Source organism: Diadema antillarum, unplaced genomic scaffold (genome assembly GCF_040938485.1).
Source record: "Diadema antillarum isolate AM-2024a unplaced genomic scaffold, OU_Dant_1.0 seq00000248_RagTag, whole genome shotgun sequence".
In the NCBI taxonomy this organism is placed as follows: domain Eukaryota; kingdom Metazoa; phylum Echinodermata; class Echinoidea; order Diadematoida; family Diadematidae; genus Diadema; species Diadema antillarum.
Genome location: NW_027271292.1, coordinates 645830 through 670915, shown reverse-complemented (window position 1 = coordinate 670915; position 25086 = coordinate 645830). Strand labels below are relative to the sequence as shown.

Below are 25086 nucleotides of genomic sequence, written 5' to 3'. Positions count from 1 at the left end.
AACAAAAACATTCCAAAAACTCACAGAAAATATTACAATATCATAACATTCAGGAATAATTATTGCACAACAAAAATATTGTAAAAATATGGCTTATTGAATTTCAATCGCATGATTATCGTTATGACCACTGAACCCATGAAACCGTATCAAACGGACATTGTCATATTGCTTGGTATACTCTTTTGATGTAGAGGTATGAATATTGCAGAAAGATCTCTAAAGACAACCAATAAACTCTGTACACCCCTGAGAACCATTATTTAGATGGCGATTTCTAAAACGTTGCGCTATTTCGCGTAAAAGTAATTTGAAGAGAGGGAGAGAGAGAGAGAGAGATAGGAAGAAAGAAGCGAGGGCAAGAGAGAGGGAGAGAGATAGGAGAGAGCGAGATAGGTATAAAAGCCCATTGCCATAATGCCTCATAAATAGTGCATCCGAACAATAAAATATAAATTATGTAAATTATGTAACATACAAACAATCTGCAACTTAGTTTGTACAAAATACCATACAAATAATATATCATTACCAACCTGATTAAAAAGAATTCAACAAATCAATGGGATACGGTACTGATCTGTTGCGGAATCACTGGGTTTTGCATCTTAATTGTTCTCTGACATTTGATTTGCGTAAATCTCTAATGTTCTTACATAGGGGTATGAGGCAGGGAATCTTATCATTTGAAAACAAGTTCTCAAAGCTCAAATGATAACCAATGTACTCTGAACACCAATGAGAACCATATTTGTATGGTAATTACAAAACTTTGCACTATGTCACAAAAAAGTGGTTTGAGGGGAGAGATAGAGAGAGAGAGAGAGAGATGGGAAGAGAGAAGCGAGAACTAGAGGGAGAGGAGAGAGCGAGATAGGTATAAAGGTCCAAAGAGATAATGCCTCGTGGATAGTGCAACCGAACAATAAAATATGAATTATGTAACATACAACCAATATGCAACTTAGTTTTACAATATGTAATCATAAGCCTGATTAACATGAATTCAACAAATCGATGAAATACGGTACTGAACTGTTACGGAATCTCTTTGTTTTGCATCTTAATTGTTCTCTGACATTTGATTTGCGTAGATTTCTAATGTTCTTACAAGGGGGTATGAGGTAGGAGACCTTATCATTTGAGACCATTTTCTCAGCAAAAGTCAGACATAATTGTTTCCTTCTGTCAGCCAAGGATGACAAGTTCAGAAGAGTCAGAGCTGTCTCGTATGATGAATAATTCGTGCCTAAGATTATTTTCAAACTTCTTTTCTGCACCCTTTCTAAACAGTATACTTGTTCTTTAGTTAAGCCACCATTCCAAACAGGGCAGGCATACTCCACAAGGGGTCTAATGAAGCCAATGTATATGGTGCAGAGATCCTCAATTGATAATCCGTATCCTTTCAAAATCCTAATGAGATATATCCGTGCGTTAGCTCGCTTAATCATAAAATCAACATGATCATTCCACTTTAGATCATGACGAATGTGGACTCCCAGTTGTTACAACTGCTATCTTTCTCTGTTTTCTCCTTCCACATCTCTTTCCTCTCCTTGTACGAATAGAGTGTGATGGGCTGATGCCGAGTGCTGTGATGTGTTTCCGTACCTGTTCTGGAATATTTCCTCTTTCGCAATGATTCCAAAGCGGGTTGCATGTGAGCAGGGATGATCGCTCATACCTGATTCGCTTAGTGTTTCCACTAGGTAATTTGTCATCAAGTGCATATACATGATTGCCGTTTCTGGTTGGTCCTGGGTTTGGCTTCACATCCCCGGACACGAGAAGTCGTAGTTGAAATGTTGCAGTAGTGTTGGCATGATATGATATCCTTGCTCCCAAAAATCTGCACTCTCTCAAATCGCTACTGAAAAGTACATAGGGTCTACTTGGTGGTTGTGGTAGTACCTGAATACGTGCACTTGGGCCTGCGACATTCCCCACAGCCCAGTCGGACAGGTTAACAATAAACACAATGTGATGTATGGTAAAATCAGTGCATTATATAAAATAAAAAGAGACTTTTCTATCAAAAAATCTTTCAGTTTAAACAATATACCTATGTTTCTTGATACAATATTACTTATTAATTATTATTTACATGTTCATTCCAGGTAAGATTAGAATCAATAATTACACCAAGAAATTTCGTAGACTTTTTTTCTACAAGGGGTAACCCATCAATATATAAATTACATTCAATATCAGAAGAATGAACGTTTTTAAAATACACAAAACTAGTTTTTATCAATATCTAAAGATAATTTATTGCATTTGAACCAGGAAGAAACTTTACCTAATTCAAAATTAAGTGTGTGGATAAGTATCTGTGGATCTTTATGTGAATAAAATATATTTGTATCATCTGCAAACAAAATGTAAGTTAATATTGGTGAGACATTAATTATATCATTAACATAAATAAGAAATAACAGAGGGCCCACAATAGACCCTTGTGGTACTCCACAATTAATTTTTAACCTCCTGGAAGAACATGAATCAAATTCAACATATTGCTCACGGTTATATAAATAATCAGTGAACCATATAAGAGGTATTCCTCGAACTCCATAATGTTTTAATTTACAAATAAGTATGTTATGATCAATAGTATCAAATGCCTTACTCAGGTCCATAAAAATTCCAACAATATGTTCCTTATTAATAAAAGCTTCCATTATCTTATCACAAAGTTGAGTAATAGCGTAATCTGTAGAATGATTTTTCCTAAATCCGAATTGATTCGGAATAAGAATTTCATTTTTATTCAAAAAAGAAAATCTTTTATAAACAATTTTCTCTATAATTTTTGATACGCTTGGGAGAAGGGATATTGGGAGGTAGTTTTTTAGTTGTGTGTGATCGTCTTTTTTATGGATGGGAATCACTTTTACGATTTTCAGTGAGTTTGGGCAGCGGCCAGAACTGAGAGATATGTTGAATATGTGTACTAGTGGGGGAGCGATAAAATGAATAATATGTTGGAGGAGATAAACACTTAAACCATCATAACCCGAAGACTTACTAGATTTAAGGTCTTTAACAATGTTAACTATTTCATGGTATGAAGTTGGTGAGAAAAAAAGAGAAATATCAAATGATTCAGAAAAATACTGCATAAAATCAATATCGGTTTCATTTATGGAAGATACTAAATTTGATCCTATATTAATAAAATACTCATTAAAAGAATTAGCAATATCATTTGGGTCCGTAATTTCATATCCATTTTCAATAATTTTAGAACAAATAACTTGTTTATTTCCCAGAAGATCCTTAACTATCTTCCAAATTGAATATATATTGGAGCCTTTACATTCAATATTTTTGAATAATAAAATTTACGTGACAATCGCATAATATTTGTTAATATATTTCTATACTTTTTATATTTATCAAAATCAGCATCTAATCGCGTAACGCTTTCCTATATAAACTATTGCGTGTTTCTATCGATAACAAAATACCCATAGTAATCCATGGTCTGCGAGGCTTTATCCTATTTTTTCTCTTTCGTACAAGGGGTATATTCCGGTTATACAAAAAAAAAGCTTATTTATAAATAATTCATATAAGCTGTTAACATCGGATTCACCGAAAACATCATCCCAAGACTCAACTGCCAAATCAGCAATTAGTCTATTAATATTTTGTTGTGTTTCTCTTCTAACATATTGACACTTATACTTATTCCTAATACTAATCAACCTTATTCTGGAGAATAACAAAAATAGGGAGGTGATCAGATACATCAGAATATAAAATACCATTACAATGTTCTAACTCATTAACATTAGAAAAAACATTATCTATTAAAGTTTCAGAATTATTAACTATTCTGGTTGCTTTAACATGAGGACATAAACTATACATAGAAAATATATTCAATAACTTTAAATTATTATTATCTAGTTTAGAGGGTAAAATATCAATATTATAATCACCCATAAGATATATATATATTTATTTTCACATGCCAATTTGTTAAGAATATATTCTAATGTTTCTAAAAACAATTCAATTGACCTGCTAGGGGGTCTATAAACCACTCCGATAATCATATTTTTTGAAGTATTGTTTGTAAGCTCTATGAATATATTTTCAGTTCCTTCAATGTATATATTTCTGTTTTTGAAAGTGAGAGAATCATGACTATATAAGGCGACACCTCCTCCTCGTCTGAATCTGCGGTCATTTCGTAGAATTGTATAATTCTCGATATTAAATACGGGGGCAGAGTTTTTATGAAACCAAGTTTCTGTTATTCCCATTACTGAAAATTGAAAATTATTAATCGAAGACAATAATAAATCAAAAGAATCAAAATTCTTATTCATACTTCTGGTATTTAAATGAAGCAAACTGAAATTATGTTTGATATTGCTGGAATGAAAATCATTATCATTATCATTATCAATATTAAATTTTTCATTGAATTCTTCAACCGTATAATAATCAGAATGATAAACAGCTATATCTCTGTCAATATCGGATTCAATATCCATAATTAATGAAATTCTTTTTTCCTAAGTATTGATTAAGGGTCTGTAAATCAAAACAGCTGCACAGGTTCGCTGTTAACAAAACGTGAGTACATGTAGTATGTGTTTGGCCATGGTGTTGGGTGCAGTGAACGAAAATAATAGGTGCTAAACTACAGAGAAACTGTGTCAAAGATTAATAAAATACATTCTATATGCATACGTGTTGCACGTGTGGGCAAATCTGGTATCCGACCATCGACCGCTTGGTGGGAAAGCGTGGGAAAGGGGGGGGGGGCGTTAAAACAGGGAACAGAAAATTACAGTGGGAGAAGTGAGTAATAGATAAAAAAATATCGAACAAACGAAGCGAAAGAGCACTGAACTACTAGTTTTGATTGTCTTGTCGCCGACTGAGACATTCAATTCGGGCGTGTAAGATACAAGGAAGGGAAAAAAAAATAAAATGACAGGATGTCAATTGACCAAGTTCAAAGAATGTTGCCTAAGGTAAAGCAAAACGTTTAGTGTATAATAGTAAGGTAGACTATCGCCGGCAAACAAAAACGCTTTAAATTCTGAGGTCATTGACATGGTCTCTTCTGATGGGCAAGAGCCCGTTGCATGCCCCGGTCGAAAATTAGCATATTATATAACTATAAAACATTTCCGAATTGAAGGGAAAAACACTACGTGCCTTCTGCTAACATGTCATTACTTTCAAATTCGTAGATCATTAACCTGATAAACTAAACTTTAATTTATTGAAAAGGTTTCGCGGGAAAATTTCGGCGCGAAATAAAACAGAAGCAAACATAATTATGGTTGATACACATACAAAAACACCGTTTCGGTATTAATGGGAAGAGGATAAGGAGAACACTTCATACCTCCAGCAAAACAACTAAACGTGTTAATTGCTTTCAGAATTTTAGATCATTAACCTGAACAAACAATGAGGTGACTTATTATATTTGAATACCAGTTATTGAAGAGGGTTTCAAGAGAGAATTTCTGCGCGGAAAAAAAAAACACAAAGTAAACATTTGGCTGATACACATATACAAAAACATCGTTTAGGTAAGAATGGGACAGGAATTTGAATTCCGCCTGGTGGGATCCCAGTTGTTGAATGGGGTTTTGCGGGCGAGTTTTGGCGCGAAGTAAAACAAAATAGTATGGTCATTAGGCCTATTATAGTGCATAGATTAAAAAATCACCGGTAAAAAGACCTGCGGTTTTACTTCAAAACACATTTTGAAGTGTAATTCTCATTGTAAATGACATGCCATTTTCTAAAATTAGAGTGAGCTCATCCCATGAACCCGAATTGTTCAGAACCGACAACACAACATGAATTTACAACACAGTAAATTGATTTTGAGGTAGAATTCAACTTGAACTGTATTATAAAGCAGTGTATGATTGAGCGACGCGGGCATTAAAAAACATACATGCACACAGCATGCACAACATGATGTTTCTATCTTACATTGATGACATCATGCAGTTACGTCATCTTGTTTTTATTTTAGTTCAACCATAGGGCCTTATCGATATACATACAGACTGTTCCATCGTATTGTGTACCCGTATATCTTCTTCATTATTCTGCCACACAGGCAAGCAAGGTATTAAAGGTATACGGTATGGTATTGTAAAGGGTATTGCTTCCTTCTCCTTGTTTTGTCCTTTCCAAGATGGACATAGTACCTTGTGAAAATGTCAATGTCTGACCACGTGTCATTTTTGGCCCAGTCATATTGTTATTGTAAGTCTTCAACGTGTATGTTTGCATGAAATCACTTACATAGTGCCTGTCACGTCACTGTAACCAATGGCTTCAAATAGTGTATGAAGTATAGGTAGAACGTACAGTATATATCAATTGCTACAGTATATAGTTTTCATCTGTGGTCACAATGACAATGGCAATGACATTTGATATGCCCAGCAACAGATCAGTCCAAACGATAGAGCCACATTATAGTCACATGTGTGATCAAGACAAAACAACTCCGACATAAGTGGTTCACATACCTATAATATATAAATTCATTTATTTCCATGGTTTCAATTGCATAATTGGCAATCGAGCCCTAACCTTTTGGCAAGTGTGGGAGCGCTGTGGCATAGTGGATAAAACTCTCGACTCCCGATCGGAGAACGCGAGTTCGAATCCCGCCCAGTGCCGATGTCCTTGGACAAGATGTTTTACCTACAATATGCCTCTCGACCCGGTGTATTTCATAAGTGGGTACCTGGCAACAATAGGGTGATGATAAGGGCAGGGCCCTCTGGTAGAACAGTGGCAACACTGAAGAGGCCACCCTGCAAGACCTTATTATTATCATTATCAATATATAACCTAATATAAAGCAGCACCTCAGAATTTAAAGACCTTTAACTCGACATGCCGCATTGACATCGTCTTTCGTCAGTTGTAATCTTATCCTGCTGTGCTGTCCTTCCGTCGGATGCAAAGGTAAATGGAACTTAGGATAACAATCACGGCAGTCATACTTCCGAGTAGCATGAAGACTGTTTCAAACGACTGCATGACTTCATAGAGATATCCTGAGGTAAAGAAAAAAGAGGAAACGGTAAAAACGGAGTTTGTCGCACACCTTGATAGGGCATCATTAAAATGAGTGTTGATATTCTCTCCTACTCCTTAAGGCGTGGAGTTTTAAAGTAGTTCGGAAATCATCCGAGAACGAATACCATGAGTTTTCTGAATGGTCATGTGCTACTGTACCAGTTGACCATTACTGACATTACGACGAACTTTATTCTTCTCGATAATACTTAAACCCCCTAAAACCAATAGAACCAACCTTCAATCAGCACAAACTGGTAAAACATAATTTTACTATATTCATACTATGACGGGGGAGCAGTGATTTGATGAAGATATCGAATGCAACTGTTCTATTTTTCCTGATCATCAAAATAATTGTAATGGAGTTGATTTGATTGAAAGGTATTTATTAAATAACATCTCTTGCAGCCAGGAGGCTGAATTGCGGACATTTTACAAAGATCATCATGAATACATTCAAATATACAAACATACATTAGAAATATTAACTATTGCACAATAAAATTGACCTTTACCATCAACAAACAAAAAATACAATTATTCACATCTCTGTTCTTATTTGCATAAATAATCTCTTTTGTTTGATAGATAACCTTACTAAAAAAAACAACTTTCTTTTCATCTACTCATCTTCTTTTAACCCATCTTCTCTTTTACCCCTCCTTATAAACTTTACCATCCTCGTCTTCACTTTCACTCCTTCAGCGTCTTCTTATTCCCTGAAATTATCCTTATCATAATCACACATTATTACTTTTCATCATTAAAAATCAAAATACCCTTTAGTCTCTACTAAAAAAAAAAAAAAAAATCAATATACATTCATCAAAAATATACTATTGCAGTGTATTATGTAAAACACTGGTTTCGTATCAGTAAAATTATTCAAACTATAAAAAATTTCTTATTTCACATAACACAGGACAGAGGAACATAATATGGTAATTAAACTGATCTAAAAAAATCTGCTTAAGACTAAAAAATTCTGGCAAATGAAAAAAAAAAATGAGATGAAATCAGAAATAAATGAATGAATGGAGGGCCCATAATCAAACACATCATTACAAAGAGAGAAAGAAAAAAAAAACCAACCTTAACAATAATGAATCCACATGCGATTTGTAACAAAGTTGAGTGTTATATCAAAAAGAGAAAGTTTCGGCGTGCCTGCAAAAGGCTGAACTTGAATAACAAAACACAGAGTGTATGGGCGATATAACTATCAGTAAAACATCGATTATATTCTTCTCTGTCAAAAAGATATATTATATATAATCATATTCATATCAAAACACTTAAAAAACTTTCAGATCTTACACATATGAAAATAAAATCAGTTGTTATCTCATTTTCATAAATAATCTCTATTGTTCATACAAATGACCTGACTAACCCCAACTTTGTTTTTTTTTTTCATCTACTCATCTTCTTCTTCTCTTTCCCCCCGCCTTATAAACTTTACCATCCTCTTCTTCACTTTCCCTACTTCAACCTCTTCGTATTCCCTTACTATCTATTACAAAACCTCAATCAAAAACTCAGACTTTACATTCATCAGAAAGTATACTACTATTATACAAAACACTAAATTCATATCAAAAAGATTATTCAAAATACAAAATTTCATATTTCACATGACACCGAACAGAGGAACGTGACGTGGCGATCAAAATGAAATCAGAAAGTCTGTTTAGGACTAAAAAATTCTGACAGGTGAAACAAAAAATTGAGATAAACTCAAACAGGCTTTACCCATATATGGAAAAAAAAAGGCGTTGGCATACTACTTTTGCTAGTGTCCTCTACGAACGGTACAATCAAATAAAAAGGGGAAATATCTACACATACATCAATTATGGCGTATAAACTCCCCTATTCGGCATTAATATGGCGTCTGTTATTTTCTAAGAGGCATTAGCTCAGTTTGATTTCTCTTCTTTTTTTTTATGCTGGTGGTTTGTTGTTCAGTGTACAAAGTGGTGTGGGCTTTCTTCTCTGCAGAGGTTGAATAAAGCCAGGGCACTGAAATAATTGTCTGAAAGACCCCTGATGAATAATATTAGTCAAAAGAACCCAATAACATGCTTCCATGGTGAATTTGCAAGAAACGGCGATTAATCGCAATCATGTTGCAAATGGGCTGATGAGTGTAAATGGCTGAAAACCGGATACAGAAAGAAATGTAGCACATCTACCCATTAAAAAAAGAAAGAGGGAGAGAGAGAGAGAGAGAGAGAGAGGCTGAGGCTGGTGTGAGAGTGACAATCCATAAATCACATATTCTATTGAGTATTATACAAACGAATTAAAAAAGGAAGGGGGCTATTCTTCATTCTGTTTGTTCTACAGAAAAAGTCAGGTATTTTTTGAGAATGTCTTAAAAGTCTTTCATTTCTTGGTTTCTGAGGTAAATAGTTCTTGAATTGATCAGTATTGTTCAGAGTTTTTTGTATGAAATTCAAACACAACATCTTTCTCCTTTCCTGCAGGGTGATCATGCCTAACTGGGCGAGCATGTCACAGTAAGTACTGTACTGGCAACCGAAGATGATGCGGAGGGCTCTTTTTTGTATCTTTTCGATGTTTTCAGATTGCTTCTGCGTAATACCGCTGTGCCACACAGGGGTTCCATATTCAAGCACTGGGCGAATGTAACCTTCATAAATGGTCAACATATCGCGGGATGGTAAACAATGGCGCTTTAGGACTCGGAGCATATGGAGCTTCCTATTGGCACGTTTCAACATGTCATTAATGTGGGACTCCCATTTGAGGTCGCTTTGGATGAGAATTCCGAGAAGTTTGATGGTTTTAACAGACTCGAGCTGATGATCTCCTAGTAATACGGGTAACAATGGTGGCGTGTTTCTCATGAAGTTAACTTCCATTGTCGTGCATTTCATAGGGTTTAATTTCATCATGTTAGCATCCGACCAATTTGCCAAATACGAGACAGCCGCTTGCATCTCAGATTGGTCATTCCCAGAGCGGCATTCCACCAGCGTCATATCATCAACATACTTGTAGGACCGAATGGGTAGTAGTGGCTTTGCGTCATTTATCATAGAAAGGAATATGATAGGGCCCAAACGCGTTCCTTGGGGGACACCTGCATTGAGAGATGCCCAGTCAGACAAGGATCCTCTGTAGCGCACACATTGCTGACGTCCAGAAAGAAAGCTTGCAATCCATGGTATTATGCACGGGCGGACTCCCATCTGGACGAGCTTCGTTATTGCTGTTGTGTGGTCTATCCGGTCAAAGGCCTTTGTGAAATCGGTGACCACTAGGGTAGACGATGATTTTGATTTCTCAGCATTAACATAGATGTTGTGCAGCACATTGATGATGCAGTGCGAAGTTGACAGGCTCTTTCTGTTGCCAAATTGCATGGGGTCCAAGTTGGGTGCCATATCGCTCATCACCCATTTCGCTACAAAACCTTCTGCAACCTTGGCAATGTGGTCAGTGAGGGAAACTGGACGGAGTTTCTCGAGGGACGGGGGAGACGTTTTCGGAACGGGGATCACAATTGCGCGTTTCCAAACGTTCGGCACAACACCTTCCTGGATAGATGTATTTATTATGTGTGCAAGTGGTGTAGATAATTCATAAGAAAATTCACGTAGAAATCGGGAGGAAATATTATCCGGGCCACCAGCAACGTTTCTTTTAATTCTCGAAAGGGCTTTCTGAACATCCCAGGGATAGATATCAGGACACCGTTCACACGCCGGTAGAAACGCAGGAAGATGCTCCGAAGTCAGTGGGTCGAACGATTCTGTTACAGACACGAAGTGATCATTTATGGCACTGGCGATCAATCCGGTATCGTCAGAATCCAGTCCAGGAATTGAGATCAAAGGTTCATCCCGCCTTCCTCCTGTCATGATACGAATCTGTCGCTACCAAGCAGCTGGATTGGATCTTTTCAGCCGTTGTACGCGAGTGGAGTAGTAATCAGACTTTGCAGTCGTGATCATTCTCTTCACTCGGTTGCGCAAACGTTTCCAGTCATCATCGTGGTTTAGAAGGAAGGCAGCTTGCCGACGGTGAATCAATGATTTGATTTCACACGTTATCCATGGTTTGTCGCGAGGATGCACATTGGTTTTACGAAGAGGGAAATGCGTGTTGATTGTTTCAAGCAGCCTGTCATAAAAAGCGGTGCACTGATCATTGACGTCATTACTCAGAAAAACTTCTGGCCAATCGTATGATCTAATCCATCGGCCGAAGGAACATATTGCGCTTGTTGGCATCGGTCTATTGAAGACAGTCTTTGTTGCGTTAGATCTCACCTGGGGGCCTTTCGGCATCCATAACAAAGCAGCATGATCGGAAAGCCCTACAGGCGATTGAAGTTGCACACTGTTGTACAAGTTGCTGATGTTACTTATTATTTTGTCCAATGTGCGATCTCCTCTCGTTGGGTTATCTACGACCTGTTTGAAGCGGTTGTCAAGGAGTAAAGGTTGCAGATTGAGTCGATTGAAATCACCAAGTACGATGAAGCCGGCATCTGGATGTTTCGTTGTCAATAGATCGATGGTAGACTGAAGATGGTCTAAAAGTTGGGTGGCTAACAGGTTGTCCGGCTGAGGGTAATAGACAACTGCGCAGAAGATGCATGAGACTTCTCGGGGCAGACGATTTGGACGAACCCGAATCCATACAACCTCAAGGTTGTCAGGAACTGACACGTCCTCCGGCTGCAAGGGATGAAGATCGTGTTTAATATAAAGTGCCACTCCTCCGCCAGAACGATTGGTCCTTGCTTTTGAGGCAATGGTATATCCGGGGATGGATACGTGCTCTAGGGGCATGTCATGTTTGAACCACGTTTCCGTAACGGCACAGATGTCAACATCATGGTCAAGAATTATTGCAGACAGTTCGTCGAATTTGTTATTGACAGAACGGGCGTTACACAGGTATACGGAAGGCAACCTTGTGACATTTTTCTTTTTGTCCCGAGTCGTCGATATTTTGATGAGATTGGTGGAATTTCCTCGAGGTTGGCGAATTGAGCAAATTGACCTGTTAGGGCGAATGATAGTTTGAATCAGGTGGCAATAGTGTTTCAGCTTACGTCTACCAGCACGGCAGCCACGATGGGTTGGTTTTTTACGTTGTAGGCCCAAGAATTTGATTCTGTCTAAAATAGAAGGAGCAACATCTGTGATCTGTACAGAGCCAATGGTTTTGAGCTGACTGCTGGTGTAGTGCAGACTTTGTTGGTAGCGAGTGCTTCTTTCAATCCTACAACCTGTATCAATGGTTGAAGTAGAGGGACCAGGGTTGGGATGCACATCACCGCAACAAATGAGTGGAGGATTAAAAGTAGCGTCTGAGTTTGAATAATATCGTAGTGGAACTTTCAGATATCCCTTGCGAGTCATAGATATACGGAAGCTCTGATCCGGGGTATGGGGGCAGCCATATTGTTTAACACCACAGTCAACGCAGTGTAGACACACAAGAAGGTAAATGAGCAGAGCATCGCATAGCTTGTGTGCGATCGTCACGGTCATTGTCCACTCCTTTTATGTCCACTCAAGTTCATTCTTCTATCAAAGGATTCTCATTCAGCTTGTTCGCACAGCATGAAAGTGAATGGTACACACTTACTTGTATAGGGATGTATGTAACCGAGTAAATGGCCGACTTCAGTTCAAGTATAGGAAAGCCAAGCTGAAGGAAATGCCTGGTTCCATGAAAACTCATAGACGAATGTTTCTCAACAAAGTCCAGCAGGGTCACAGAAGTTCAATAAACACACTGATACATAAATGATACAGTCTTTCTTCCGAAATATTGCTCAAAGGCCAATGTTTTAGGAGAGCGATTCAGAAGACGGCAGCCTGCTAAGCGCGCGTCCATAACCCGTCAGCATAACCTGTCAGCATAATAATATGCATTATTGTTTAAATACTGTTTACCAACATGATGGTGACATTCTGCTGACAGCTTTAAATAATATTGTCGTTTGAAAAAGATATCACAATGAATATCGCCTGATGTGAGCATCAATAAATTCCTTTCATTCTTAATTATATTTTTCTAATTCATTTTTCAGCTTTTTGTACATTGTCTATTTTTCTTCTCACCGTTTAAACTAATGATGGTTTTAGCAGTATATCGGTCGAGTAGAACAAACCCACAAAATTTGCATATTTTAATGACAATCGCAAACACCACCATTATAATGTTCAAGATTTTGATAATTTACAAATCGATAACACAGGCAGACTGACTCTTTAAAGGGAATAAAAACAGAAATGTAATGAATTGATTGAATACAAAAATGTCAGAACACATCAGCGCACGCTTGAAGAAAATTGGACAAAATTTAATTAGTTAATAGGTTAATGAAAAGTACACACTATTTCCTCTCGTTTACTCGTTACTGACATGTTGAGGGTAATGCCCCGTGCCTTATGGAAGAGGTGAACCACACAAGCTCGTTCATCATGCTAAAGAAAACTGAAAATACGTTGAATTATCCGTTCTTTATAATCGTTGCCCTACTGTGATATTACGAATTGTTGTAGCCTTCCAAACAAGCAATGGCGGTACCGAAAAGTTACAAATTCGTAACTTTCAAACGGATTGTGTAAATTCTCTCGAACATCACTGATGTGTTTTTTTCTGATATTTCTGCATTCACACAATTTACACAAAGTTGTAGGCCTAATGATCGAGTGTCTTTTCCATTTAATGATTGGAAATTGCGTCAGCAATTTTGTAGGAACGAGCACACCACTCAGACATTTTATATCCCCCCCCCCCCAAAAAAAAAATACCCCGAGATTGAAACGATCATCGGATTACATGGAACTAATGGTCTTTTGATGGAAATGTTTGAGCCTTCTTCCGTATTTTTTTTTGTTTACTTCGAAGTACATGTAATTTGCGGAAATGTTACATGTGAACATAAAATCTCTCTATACATTTGAAGACATGTTTGACACTTTGTGTGTGTGTGTGGGGGGCGGGGGAGATATATCAATGCCAATTATTTCAGCAATTATCTTTGGGTAGCACCAGTACCGTTTAACAATAAGTTGAATGAAGTTTACTGAGAAATACAGCTATGCATAGATGAGTTTAATTCATCAATCTTACCTACAGTCGCACCGGTTCCAGCAGATATTAGTCCTGTTCCAAAGAAAGAAACGGCAATGATCCCTGGGAAGTTATCAGGTCCCACAAGGATGCCCATCGCTCCGTGGTAAGATGCAGTACATCCCTGTAATCCCAAACCAACAACGACTGAACAACACATTGCATAAAGGAATGACTTGCTGGCGGGGAAGAAGAAAAATCCGACTGTAACAATGGTATTGGAAACGACATACAACTGTGGACTCCATCCTGGTTTTAGATGTAGAAGAATTGCCAACAAAATTCTCGCAATAACACCTCCACCCGCACTTGCGACGGTGAGATAAGGGGCTAAGGTGGGGTCAATCCCAATGCTTAGACCGTAGGACACCAAAAAAATTGTATAACCAATGTAAACACAGTCCATTAAAAGTTGACAAGGAAAGAAGAAACATGCGAACAATCTTTCATTCTTGATGGCGTCAATGGCGAAGAGCTCAAGGAGAAAGCGACAAACACATTCCATAACAGATCCGGGAAAATGACGACATGACCGTTCGGTATGTTCGCTACAGGGGATATCATTGGAGGTTTCATTGCTCTTGCAGTGATCAGTTATACTGTCTTGGTCTTCATTCTTCGTTGACTCTTCAGGTTCAGACGATCGTACGGCCATATAATCAGAGTCACGACTTCGCATCCCTGCCGTTCCTCTCCGGTACCTCATCGTTCCACCAACAGCAATAAGGTTGCAAGTAAGCGCTCCAAGCACGAGGAAAGTTCCATGTAAGCCATAGGCTTCGTATAGTTCTTTGGTCAACATTGGCAACGCCGCAATTCCTATCACAGTCCCCATAACGGAAAGTGTGTTTGCGGAACCAAAATCGTCGCCAAAATGATCTTTTAATACGACATAGGCAGTCTGAAATAGCATCCCAAATCCGAGACCTGAAAGACATGAATGATGTATGGGTGGTGAAAAAAAGGTGTAATTCAGACTTTTGTTTGTATCATGATATTATGAACTATGAAATTCGGTATTAGTTGCAATGTGCTACGTGTCAGCCTACAATGCAATATACATCGTCCAGATAGTTTTTGTCCATGTTTAAACATAACTTCAACAACATTAACAGGAACCAAACGTACCCCATCCCTGACGACTTCATGGTAACCTTCAGTGTCATGTTTTCAACCAGAAAAGGGGAAAAAAGAAATGAAAATTTTCCAAGGCAAATGCAGAAAATAGCAAATGCAGAAAATAGCAAATGTTTACCCCTACAGAAAACATATGTGTTAACAATTATGACATATCGATAGTGTTTCATTATTTTGTTAGAAAGAATTCAATTACATCATGTAATACTGGTGGTCATACACGTGTTACTCATGGATATAATCATGTGCTGAGGTGAGGATTTAATCTTGTATAGTTTTCTTGATATACTGCATGAGTGCACCTACATCATGGCACGGGATTACAAAATCATCATGGATTGTAATTGAATGACATCCATATTTAGCTCTATATACTACAAGATGATGACTTTACTACACAGATCGTGCAATAGAATACAGACCAGACCATAAGGTATGTCAATATTGGCAATAGAAATGCGTCTCATTGTAGGCGTGTTACCAAGGCGCTTAGCTCGTTGATGATAATGATAATAGTAATGATAATGATAATGATGATAATAATAATAATGACATTATATGGCACATTTTCTATGAAGTACTCAGTCAAATGCCCTTTATACGAATTATCTCTGGAAAGGATGATTTTTAAAGATTTTTTGAAAACTTCGAGGAATTGCTAGCTGCAGAGAGTTTGGGTTAGTTGAATCCAGTTTGGGATATGATATTACCTACCTGCAATAGCGAATAATATTCCGATATGTAATGGTGTCTGCGCAAAATACATGAGACAGATCGCTCCGCCAGCTAACATGCCCCCTGTAAGTGAGGTGGGTTGTGGGCCTAACCTCTGGTTCAACATCTGTGCAAAGGGACCTAAAAGCAAAGTGTTAATCATTGAATAGTAAAGATGACGATAAAAGTTACAAAAGTTGAACTGTAAGGGCGAACTAAAATGGAGACTTCCATCTAAGAACTGCGATTTCATCCCTTAGAAGATAATAGTTTTAGTTGTAGTGGAGCGGTTAAGCCCTCAAAATAATGAGAATTATGCAAAATTTGACTAAAGCATGAAACTTTCACCAGTGCCGGTTAGTACATACCATAAGATTCATTTAAAGATCGGGAGGTAAGTCTGATTTGACCTCTGATGACCTCCAGAGGTCAATGAACTTCAAATATCAGAATATTGAGGTTTGGAGGTATTTGTGAAAGATAGGCCTAGACGTTGGTTACGCTGCACTAAATATGCATTTGTACTACAAATCTTCTGATTCCACAGGGCATTGACAGGTTTCTGCCTTTGACCTCTGATGACCTTTAGAGGTCAATGACCTCAAAATACCATAATATTGATCTGTGATGTTATTAGGTAATGATAAACATGATTATAAAATGGGTTCAAGAATGTAGCCAATAGGAAGCGCTGAAATGAGACACACCTCCTTCCTTTACTTCAGTACAATTGCACTGCCTGTATTAAATCCTATGGTAGATTGCCGATCGTCTGTGCGCGCGGCGGCTCCTTTGATGAATTGCATGCATACGCGCTGTCAATCCTGTAAACAACTTCTAGTTCGGGCTGCCGGTGTAGTAGGCGATTATGTCCCCCCTGGAGAAACACTCCGGGGAACCAAATCTCCGTGTCAGATTTCAGGATTTAATGTCTTAGGATGTAATATCCTGATTTCAACCGGCGATATGGTCCTAGGTCTTTTCAACACTGTCAGGAAATAGTGTCCCTACTCCCACACAGTATATCTGCCAGCAGCGATAGCGCCAGCGGCCGAAATGTACTGCGACAGTACAGGACATTGGGTCGAAATTTAATCATTTCAAATCTATAGATTAAGTGTTGTCAGTTTAATATCCATGACTGTATCTATTAATAGTTGAGTGGGAGTTCTGATGTGATTTGGTTAACAAAATTACACTTCATAACCGAATATTAGTGTTTGATTCCAGACTTAACGTGGCGACTAAGTTGCTACTTTCGACATAACACTCAGTCCCACACATTCCTATATTTGCAGGGCAAGAAAATCGTCCTATTTTTAGTATGTACACGTTGTGTCGCTTGAGTATGTTTCTGTGTTATTTACTGGTGATTACACTTTTTTTGGGGGGTGGGGGGGGGGGTCAACATTAACCCACACCCCCACTACCACGCGAATAGAGTTCTAGCAGTGTTTCACAAGTTCTACGTCTGCATTCTGAATGCCACCATGGGTATACCTTTCGTGAAATTCGTTTTGAAAAAAATAATGATAATACACCTGTAGTGACTATTTTGTATAGCGCACATGTTCAATTTCGGTGCCAAAGGCACTTCGAAAAGAAAGAAAGAAAGAAAAATATACAAAGGCCTACATATACAAAACATGACAACAGGGAAGTAAATGACAAAAAAAAAAGAAACATAATCCCTGATAAAGAACACAATTTTCTATTCTTTATGGATTGCAGTTATACGTAATCCTCAATGTGCGAGGAACATGTAAATTACGTCTTTTGTTCAGTTTTGAATGTTCCTGTAGATGAAAGTTGGCGCAATGGAATATGTTACTGATTCTACAGTTTGCATGATCCTATAACTGAAAGAGAGCGATTCCCATCCATGTTTATTTCTTGGTACAATTGTATTAGAATGGACAGTGCATCTCACATGAAGAACGTAAAGGCTTCGTCTCGACTTCAGTGTGTATTTGGGAATCGTATAGAGTCTTGCAAGTATGCGGGGAAAGAGAGTGAACTGAATGGTGTACTAATAACAGCTAGAATCTTAATAACAATATTTTTTTTTCAACGTAAAGAACGGAAGATTGGTGATATATAAGCAATTAAACTTTGTAGTGAAATTTAACAGGCGGTAGGCATAATTTTGGTATTGTTGAAGTGTTGTAACATCTCTCTGTGGAGATTACATAGCAGCGAATTCGAACGAGAACGAGAACAACTCTAGTCTATTATAGGATTCATTAAATGTGGCGTCCCACAGGGTAGCTTGTTAGGACCTTCACTTTTTGTTATTTACATTAATGACTTTTGCAGATCATGTGACATACTCTCATTTATACTCTTTGCTGATGATTCAAATATTTTCTTTTCTCACCAAAATCCAGGTACTCTCGTACGAATCGTTAATTCCGAATTGAAGAAAAAGTAACTCAGTGGATAAGAGCTATGATGAATTATCACTTAATCTCCAGAAAACTGACTTTTTAGCAATTCCATAGAAGCTTTACGCACAGATATAATTTCTGATGACTCTGCACGTATCACGGTGGACGATAAACTTTCGTGGAGGCCGCATATTATTAACATTAGTACAATAATTTCAAGTAATATTGGTATCATTAATAGACTCAAGTTTCATATTCCATTATCCTGTTTGTTGCCGTTGTATTTTCTCTAGTTTTACCTTATCTTAATTACGGACTCCTAGCATGGGGTAGTGCCCATCAAACTTTACTAGATAAACTACTGTTACAAAAAAAAAATCACTTCGTATATCATTTGTGTCCCGCCACGTTCTCATTCAGATCCATTATTTACTAGATATAAGATTTTGAAAATCAAAGATTTGTACTTTTTTTTTCATCTCGGTCAGTCACAGTTTTATGTTTAATTACAACGCAAATGCACTTCCCAATATTTTCAATTCAATGTTCCCACGGAACCAGTTTTATTTTTCATAAGTATCCCACTAGGCAATCTAATGAGTTTCATTTACCCCTCCTGACATGGGCGTAAATCCCGGGGGGGGGGATGGGGGGGGGATATATCCCCCCCCCCCCCCTGAAATGGAGGAGAGGGGGATGGCCTGTACAATCATCCCCCCTGAAATTTGAGGGGAAAATGGAGGAAGCAGAAATGTGATTGTATTAATTTTGGCATATTGCATGACGTTCGTACGCCCGCCTTCACACAGGTAACAGAGCTGAACAGTATTCTCTCTAAATACGTTTACAGGATAATGTATAGGCCTACATAATTTTCTCAAGCGCTCGCTCGCTTCGCTCGCTCGCGAAGAAAATAATATCGACATAAGGTATGGTCCAGACGTTGATAACGTCAAATAGCGTATAGGCCTACATGTAAACATGCTATAACGCGAGCAACTCGGGACCATCTGCAAATTATGTATGAAAACAAACAAACAAACAAACAAGCAATAACAAAACTACACTGCCATAATTTAAACCCCCCTCCATTTCCTGAATCATTCCTGAAACAATGATGACTCTGATGACTCAGTCAGGATACATCTATGGGCATACACAGGAATGGAATCTATCGGGGGGGGGGGGGGGGGGGGAAGGGGCATTCCCCCATCCCTACGGAAATGTTGGGGCAGACAAATCATTTGTCCCCCAAGCAATTCCCGACATGAGGACAAATCTCGAACTGTCTTCATGGAAAATTGTCCAAATACCGCCAGAACTATGCACCAAATCGTTGAATTGCAATGATAAACATGCAAAAGCTCCGCTACTGGATCCCTTTCGATAGACTTTGTACACTTTTGATATTGACGTTTTTCCTAATATTTTATCCAGTGGCGTAACTACGGGGGTGGGGTGGGGGCCCACTGGGGGCACGTGCCCCCCCCCCCCCAAATCCGCTGGTAAAAAAAGACACCAAAATGGTAATTCAAGGGTTAGTAAACTACTTTTGAAATCGACATGAAAGGGTGATCAATTGAGAAATAAGATATTTTTCTAAGATTTCTTTTAACCATAATTGAAGAGGGATATAGTGCGCACCGAGCGCCCCCTCCCCCTCTTAATTTCTAAAGCGAAAAAATATAGCTACAATCGGCAGTTTTTTGACTGTAAAATGTCAAAATTTTCAAGCTCGCTCGCTCCGCTCGCTCGCATTTAATCGCTATGCCATTCTCCTGATGTTACTGCCAGTAATTGCCTGCAGTTGCGCCCGGTGCGGCCCCCCCCCCATTAATTTCCAAGCCGAAAAAGTATAGCTACAAACGGCAGTTTTGGGACTGTAAAAATGTCCAAATTTTCAAGCTCGCTCGCTTCGCTCGCTCTCATTTGATTTTAATCGTTATGCCATTCTCCTGATGTTGCTGCCAGTAATTGTCAGCAGTTGCGCCCGGTGCGCCCCCTCCCCCCTTAATTTCCAAAGCGAAAAAATGTAGCTATAAACGGCAGTTTTTGGACTGTAAAATGTCAAAATTTTCAAGCTCGCTCACTCCGCTCGCTCGCATTTAATCGTTATGCAATTTTCCTGCTGTTGCTGCCAGTAATTTGTCGTTTCATGCCGTCATTCCATAATCCATGTAAGGAAAACTTACAATGTTGCTCAATGACTGCGCTGTGGAATGTATCACATTCCGTTATGTGTAGTCCCCATTAAGTTTGCAGACTGACAGGGCACGCACACACGCGCACACACACATACACACGCACGCACGCACAAGCATACACACCCCCAAAATTACTTTTCCACGAGGTCCCCCCCCCCATGTCTTGACCCACGGTACGCCACTGATTTTATCAAAGAGTGTGCGGCAGATCTTTCACTTACAAAAGCTCCCTCATATGCAGAGGCGTCGATGGGGGGGGGGGGGGATGGTTCCCCCATAAAAGTATTGGGATGGGGACAAACATATCATTTTTATCCTCCTCGTAACTCCCGAGATATGGAAATGTTCTTACTTTTTTGATAGAAAACTGTAAATATTTCACCCAAAGATGGCTGAATTTAAATTCTGGAAAAAAAAATCTCCCTCGTGTAAGAGGGGGACAGGCCTACCTCCTCCCATACCCTCCCCGTACAGTCCTTTCAACTTAATACACTTTATAGATTTACAGATTTTAAAATGTTTCATCTAAAGCGTGCGCCAGGTCTGTTACTTCAGTTTAACAAAATGCAAAAGTTCCGTTGGTGGGGGAGATATCTAGACACTTTCAATTAATGGAAGGTCCCCCCCCCCCCCAAAAAAAAAAAAAAAAAAAAAAAAAAACCCAAAACAAAACAGTATACTCTTCTGGGGTTGAAGTTTTCCCAGATTACCTCATAGATTTGATTACGAGATATTCTCATCTGAATTCTAAAAATGCAAAGGCACCCTCTGTGCAGGGACGTCGATCCAGGAGGACGGGGGCGTGGATGGGGGAGGGTGGAGGGGCAAACATATCATTCTGATCCCCAATGATTCCCGAAATGAGAAAAAAAAAGTCTTGCGTTTTTTGATAGCGAAACTGTCCAAATATCTTATCCAATAAGTGTGCACCACATTGCAGAATTTCAATTCTCAAAATGAAAAAAAAAAAAAAATCTCACGTGGGAGGGGGATACCCCCTCCCCTTTCGGTCCTCTTCCTTTTTTCTTTTTAGATTGACAGATTCCAAAATGTTTATCTTAAGAGTGCACTAGTTCTGTCACTTCAGTTACAAAAAAAAAAAACAAAAACAAAAACAAAAACAAACACACAAAAGATCCACCACGGAAGGGAGGGGATATCTTCTTTCAATCAACCCTTTCCCCGCTTTGTTTCCCATTAAAAACTACAGTATACTTTTGGGATTAACAGCTTTCCGAATTTTTCATTAATTTTTTTCATTTTTATTTGCATTCTAAGAATGCAAAGGCCCAATCGTATGCAGGGACGTCGATCCTGGAGGACGAGGAGGGGGGGGGGGGGGCAAATATGTCAATATGTCAAAGGCAAATTGTTCATTGTAATCTACATCAAAATATTCTGCTACCTTAAACAAGTGGGATTGTTTCAAGTCGATGAAACATGCAAATATGAATAAAATTGCACCATTTACAACATCATAGTGCAACAAGTTCTCACCGTGGGAGGGGGACACCTCCCTCCCACATCACCCTCCTCCTCCCCCCCCCCCTCCCGTTTCGCTCGCTCTCGCTCGGGTTCGGTCGCGTTCATGACATTCAGTGCAAGAGTTAACGGAAGAAGTTTATTTAAATGATACCTCTTAGGGTAAATTGTTCAATAATAATCTACATACAAATATTCTGCTACCTTAAACAAGTGGGACTGTTTCAAGTCGATAAAACCAAGGAGGTTCTAGAGAATGGAGTCACAACTGTCTTATTTCCTTTGCTAGATGTTCGAAGCCGCCGCTCAAAAATATTTGAAGCATGTGCCAAACAGGATCTGCCGCGCAGATACGAAGACAATTGACTCGTGTCTCACTGCATAATCACCAGCCACTTTCAAAGGAAGATATGTCTTTGTGATAGTAAATACTTTTCGCTATCCCTTCTTATAAAAGGTAGGTGGTACAGACACAAGGATGCGCGAATAGAAATTGAGCAAAAAATGCAGAAATAAAGATGAAAATTACTCGTCTGGGCATACACGGGCACTATCTATCAATAAAGAATAATACTTGAAGATTATTCAATATTAGTTTCATGTGTGGAAATTAAGCGGAAAAGTGATAAAACAAGCTTTCCAGGATGGTACATGATCATTTTCACGTGATACAGCTCTTATTTACACTTTAGCACAAATTTCTTGACGGGATTGACTTTTTCGTTACATGCTTTATCATTAAAGGGACATTCCAGACGATTTTCACAATTTCACATCATATAATACATAAATCGACAACTCCATGTATAGATTTGTGGAATTTATTGTGGTTCTTGAGCAGAGAAACAATACTTTGAAAAAGCTTAAACAAATTACACTGAACAAGGATGATGACATAGGAGGTTCACATATTTCAGAAATGTAGCAGTGCAATTCCATTACAATACTGCGTGCTTGCGAGTTCACCTGTGTATAATCTATGCATGCCTTCTTCTTTTGTTCTGCTTCCTTGAGCCCCAACTCATGCATTCTTATGGTGACTCTGCCATGTCATCATCCTTGTTCATAGCAATTTGTTCTAAATTTTGAAAATATTCTTATTCTTCATCCCAATCATCACAAATTCTGAAACTCTGTCCTCAGTATAACTAATTTATAGTTGTTCAAAAGTAAAAATCTAAAAATCATCCGGAGGTCTCCTTTAAGTGAAATTTCATTGAATTTGATTAATAAATAAGCAAAATATGGCCAACATCATGAAAACTTTCAAAATGAATCTTCAGAATGCTAAGCAAGACGACGGCGTCGAACATCGATCATCAGAGGCACAAGTGCACCTGTGGAATTCTTTTGTACATCATAGAAATCTGACGACTGTTCGAATAATTACAACCAGAACTCCATGATAAAAACCTCCTTGATCACAAAAACACGCAAAAACATGCATCAAATTGCACCATTTACAACATTAAAATGCAAAAAGTTCTCACCGTAGGAGGGGGAACATCCCCCTCCCACACCCTCCCCCTCCCGCGCTCGAGTTCGGTCGCGGTCATGATATTCAGTGTAAGAATTAATACAAGAAGTTTATTCATGATGCCATTTTATAGCCAAATTGTTTCATAATAATCGACATCTAAATATACTGCTACCTCAAACAAGTTGGACCTTCTCAAGTCGACAAAACGCGCAAAAACATGCATCAAATTGCACCATTTACAACATTAATATGCAAAAAGTTCTCACCGTTCCCACACCCTCCCCCTACCCCCCTCTCTCTCTCTCTCTCTCTCGCTCCGCTCCCGTGGGTTCGGTCGCGTTCATGATATTCAGTGTAAGAATTAATACAAGAAGTTTATTTATATGATACCATTTTATAGCAAAATTGTATGATAATAATATGCTACCTTTTAAACAAGTGGGACTGTTTCAAGTCGACAAAACGCTCAAAAACATGCACCGCTCCCTCGCACAGGTATTTCAAAAACAAAAAAGTCTTCGTAGTTTAAGGTCTGATTTTCCGCCGAAAGTCGGCTCACAAGCAAAAAAAAAAAAAAGGAAAAAAGTGTGTGTGTGTGTGTGTGTGTGTGTGATGGGGGGGGGGGCACCAAGCTTCACCAAGCCCCCCCCCCCCCTAATAAGGCTGCGCCAGTCTGCTTATGGGCTTGTAATCGTGGTGATGGTGACTATCCGATCATCCCCCCCCCCCCCCCACTCCTCAGTACGGATTTACGCCGTTGCCTCCTGAGAACTTTATTGGCTCAGATACATTTATTTACACCGGTCCTAGATTTTGGAATTTCTGAAGCTGTGAAATAACAAATTCTTCATCTTTGTATTATTCCGTGCAAGTTGAAATTCTTTCTGTTATATCCTCTCTAATATCCTGTTTTTATTAGCTAGGTCTCATGAACATCAGGGTTCATTATACATCCATCAATCAATCAGTCACTGAATTCATTATTTTGTAATGAATAAGCCATTATAATACTTGCACAGCTGCGTACAGCACCAGCTCTCTGAAGGACCCCAATTCCCTGTTCCATTTCCCTTGTTCAGCGTGTATAGGCATTCTCTCTTTTTTTTCCTTCCGTTCTTTCCATCTATTCTGTCAAGTCGTTTTGTACTGAGGTGGTGCGCCTAGCAGGTCGACCCCTTCATCTGCTCTCAATATCCCCCCTGAATGCTTTGGACATTTCATTTGAAGTTTCTTCAAAATAGTAACAGAGGTTTGGATATAGCTTGAGGAACCTACTGGACGATTTTTGGACATTTTCAGCCTGTGGTGTGCGTGCTTGAAGGATATCATGTTTTGCCTCAGCTGGCATTGAGTTTCCCTGCATGAGCCATTTTGTGTTGAGTTCACTGGTCATTGCTGCCTGTCTGCAAGCATGACTTATTCAAGTTCAGTCAGCCACGACAACAAAGGACGCATGTCTTAGTTG

At 38.7% G+C, this 25086-nt stretch overlaps 1 protein-coding gene across 1 annotated transcript in view; it reads right to left on the bottom strand.

Moving 5' to 3' along the window:
- Positions 1–4761: 4761 nt before the first annotated feature.
- The window catches only part of LOC139729670 (monocarboxylate transporter 3-like), a 44102-nt gene continuing 23777 nt past the window's right edge, over positions 4762–25086 (bottom strand). The window contains exons 2-4 of the mRNA XM_071640597.1: positions 16069–16209; positions 14218–15144; positions 4762–7064 (exon numbers count right to left, since the gene is read on the bottom strand). Of these exons, the coding sequence (XP_071496698.1) occupies positions 6937–7064; positions 14218–15144; positions 16069–16209 (1196 nt within the window). The 3' untranslated portion in view covers positions 4762–6936. The remainder of the gene's footprint in view (positions 7065–14217; positions 15145–16068; positions 16210–25086) is intronic.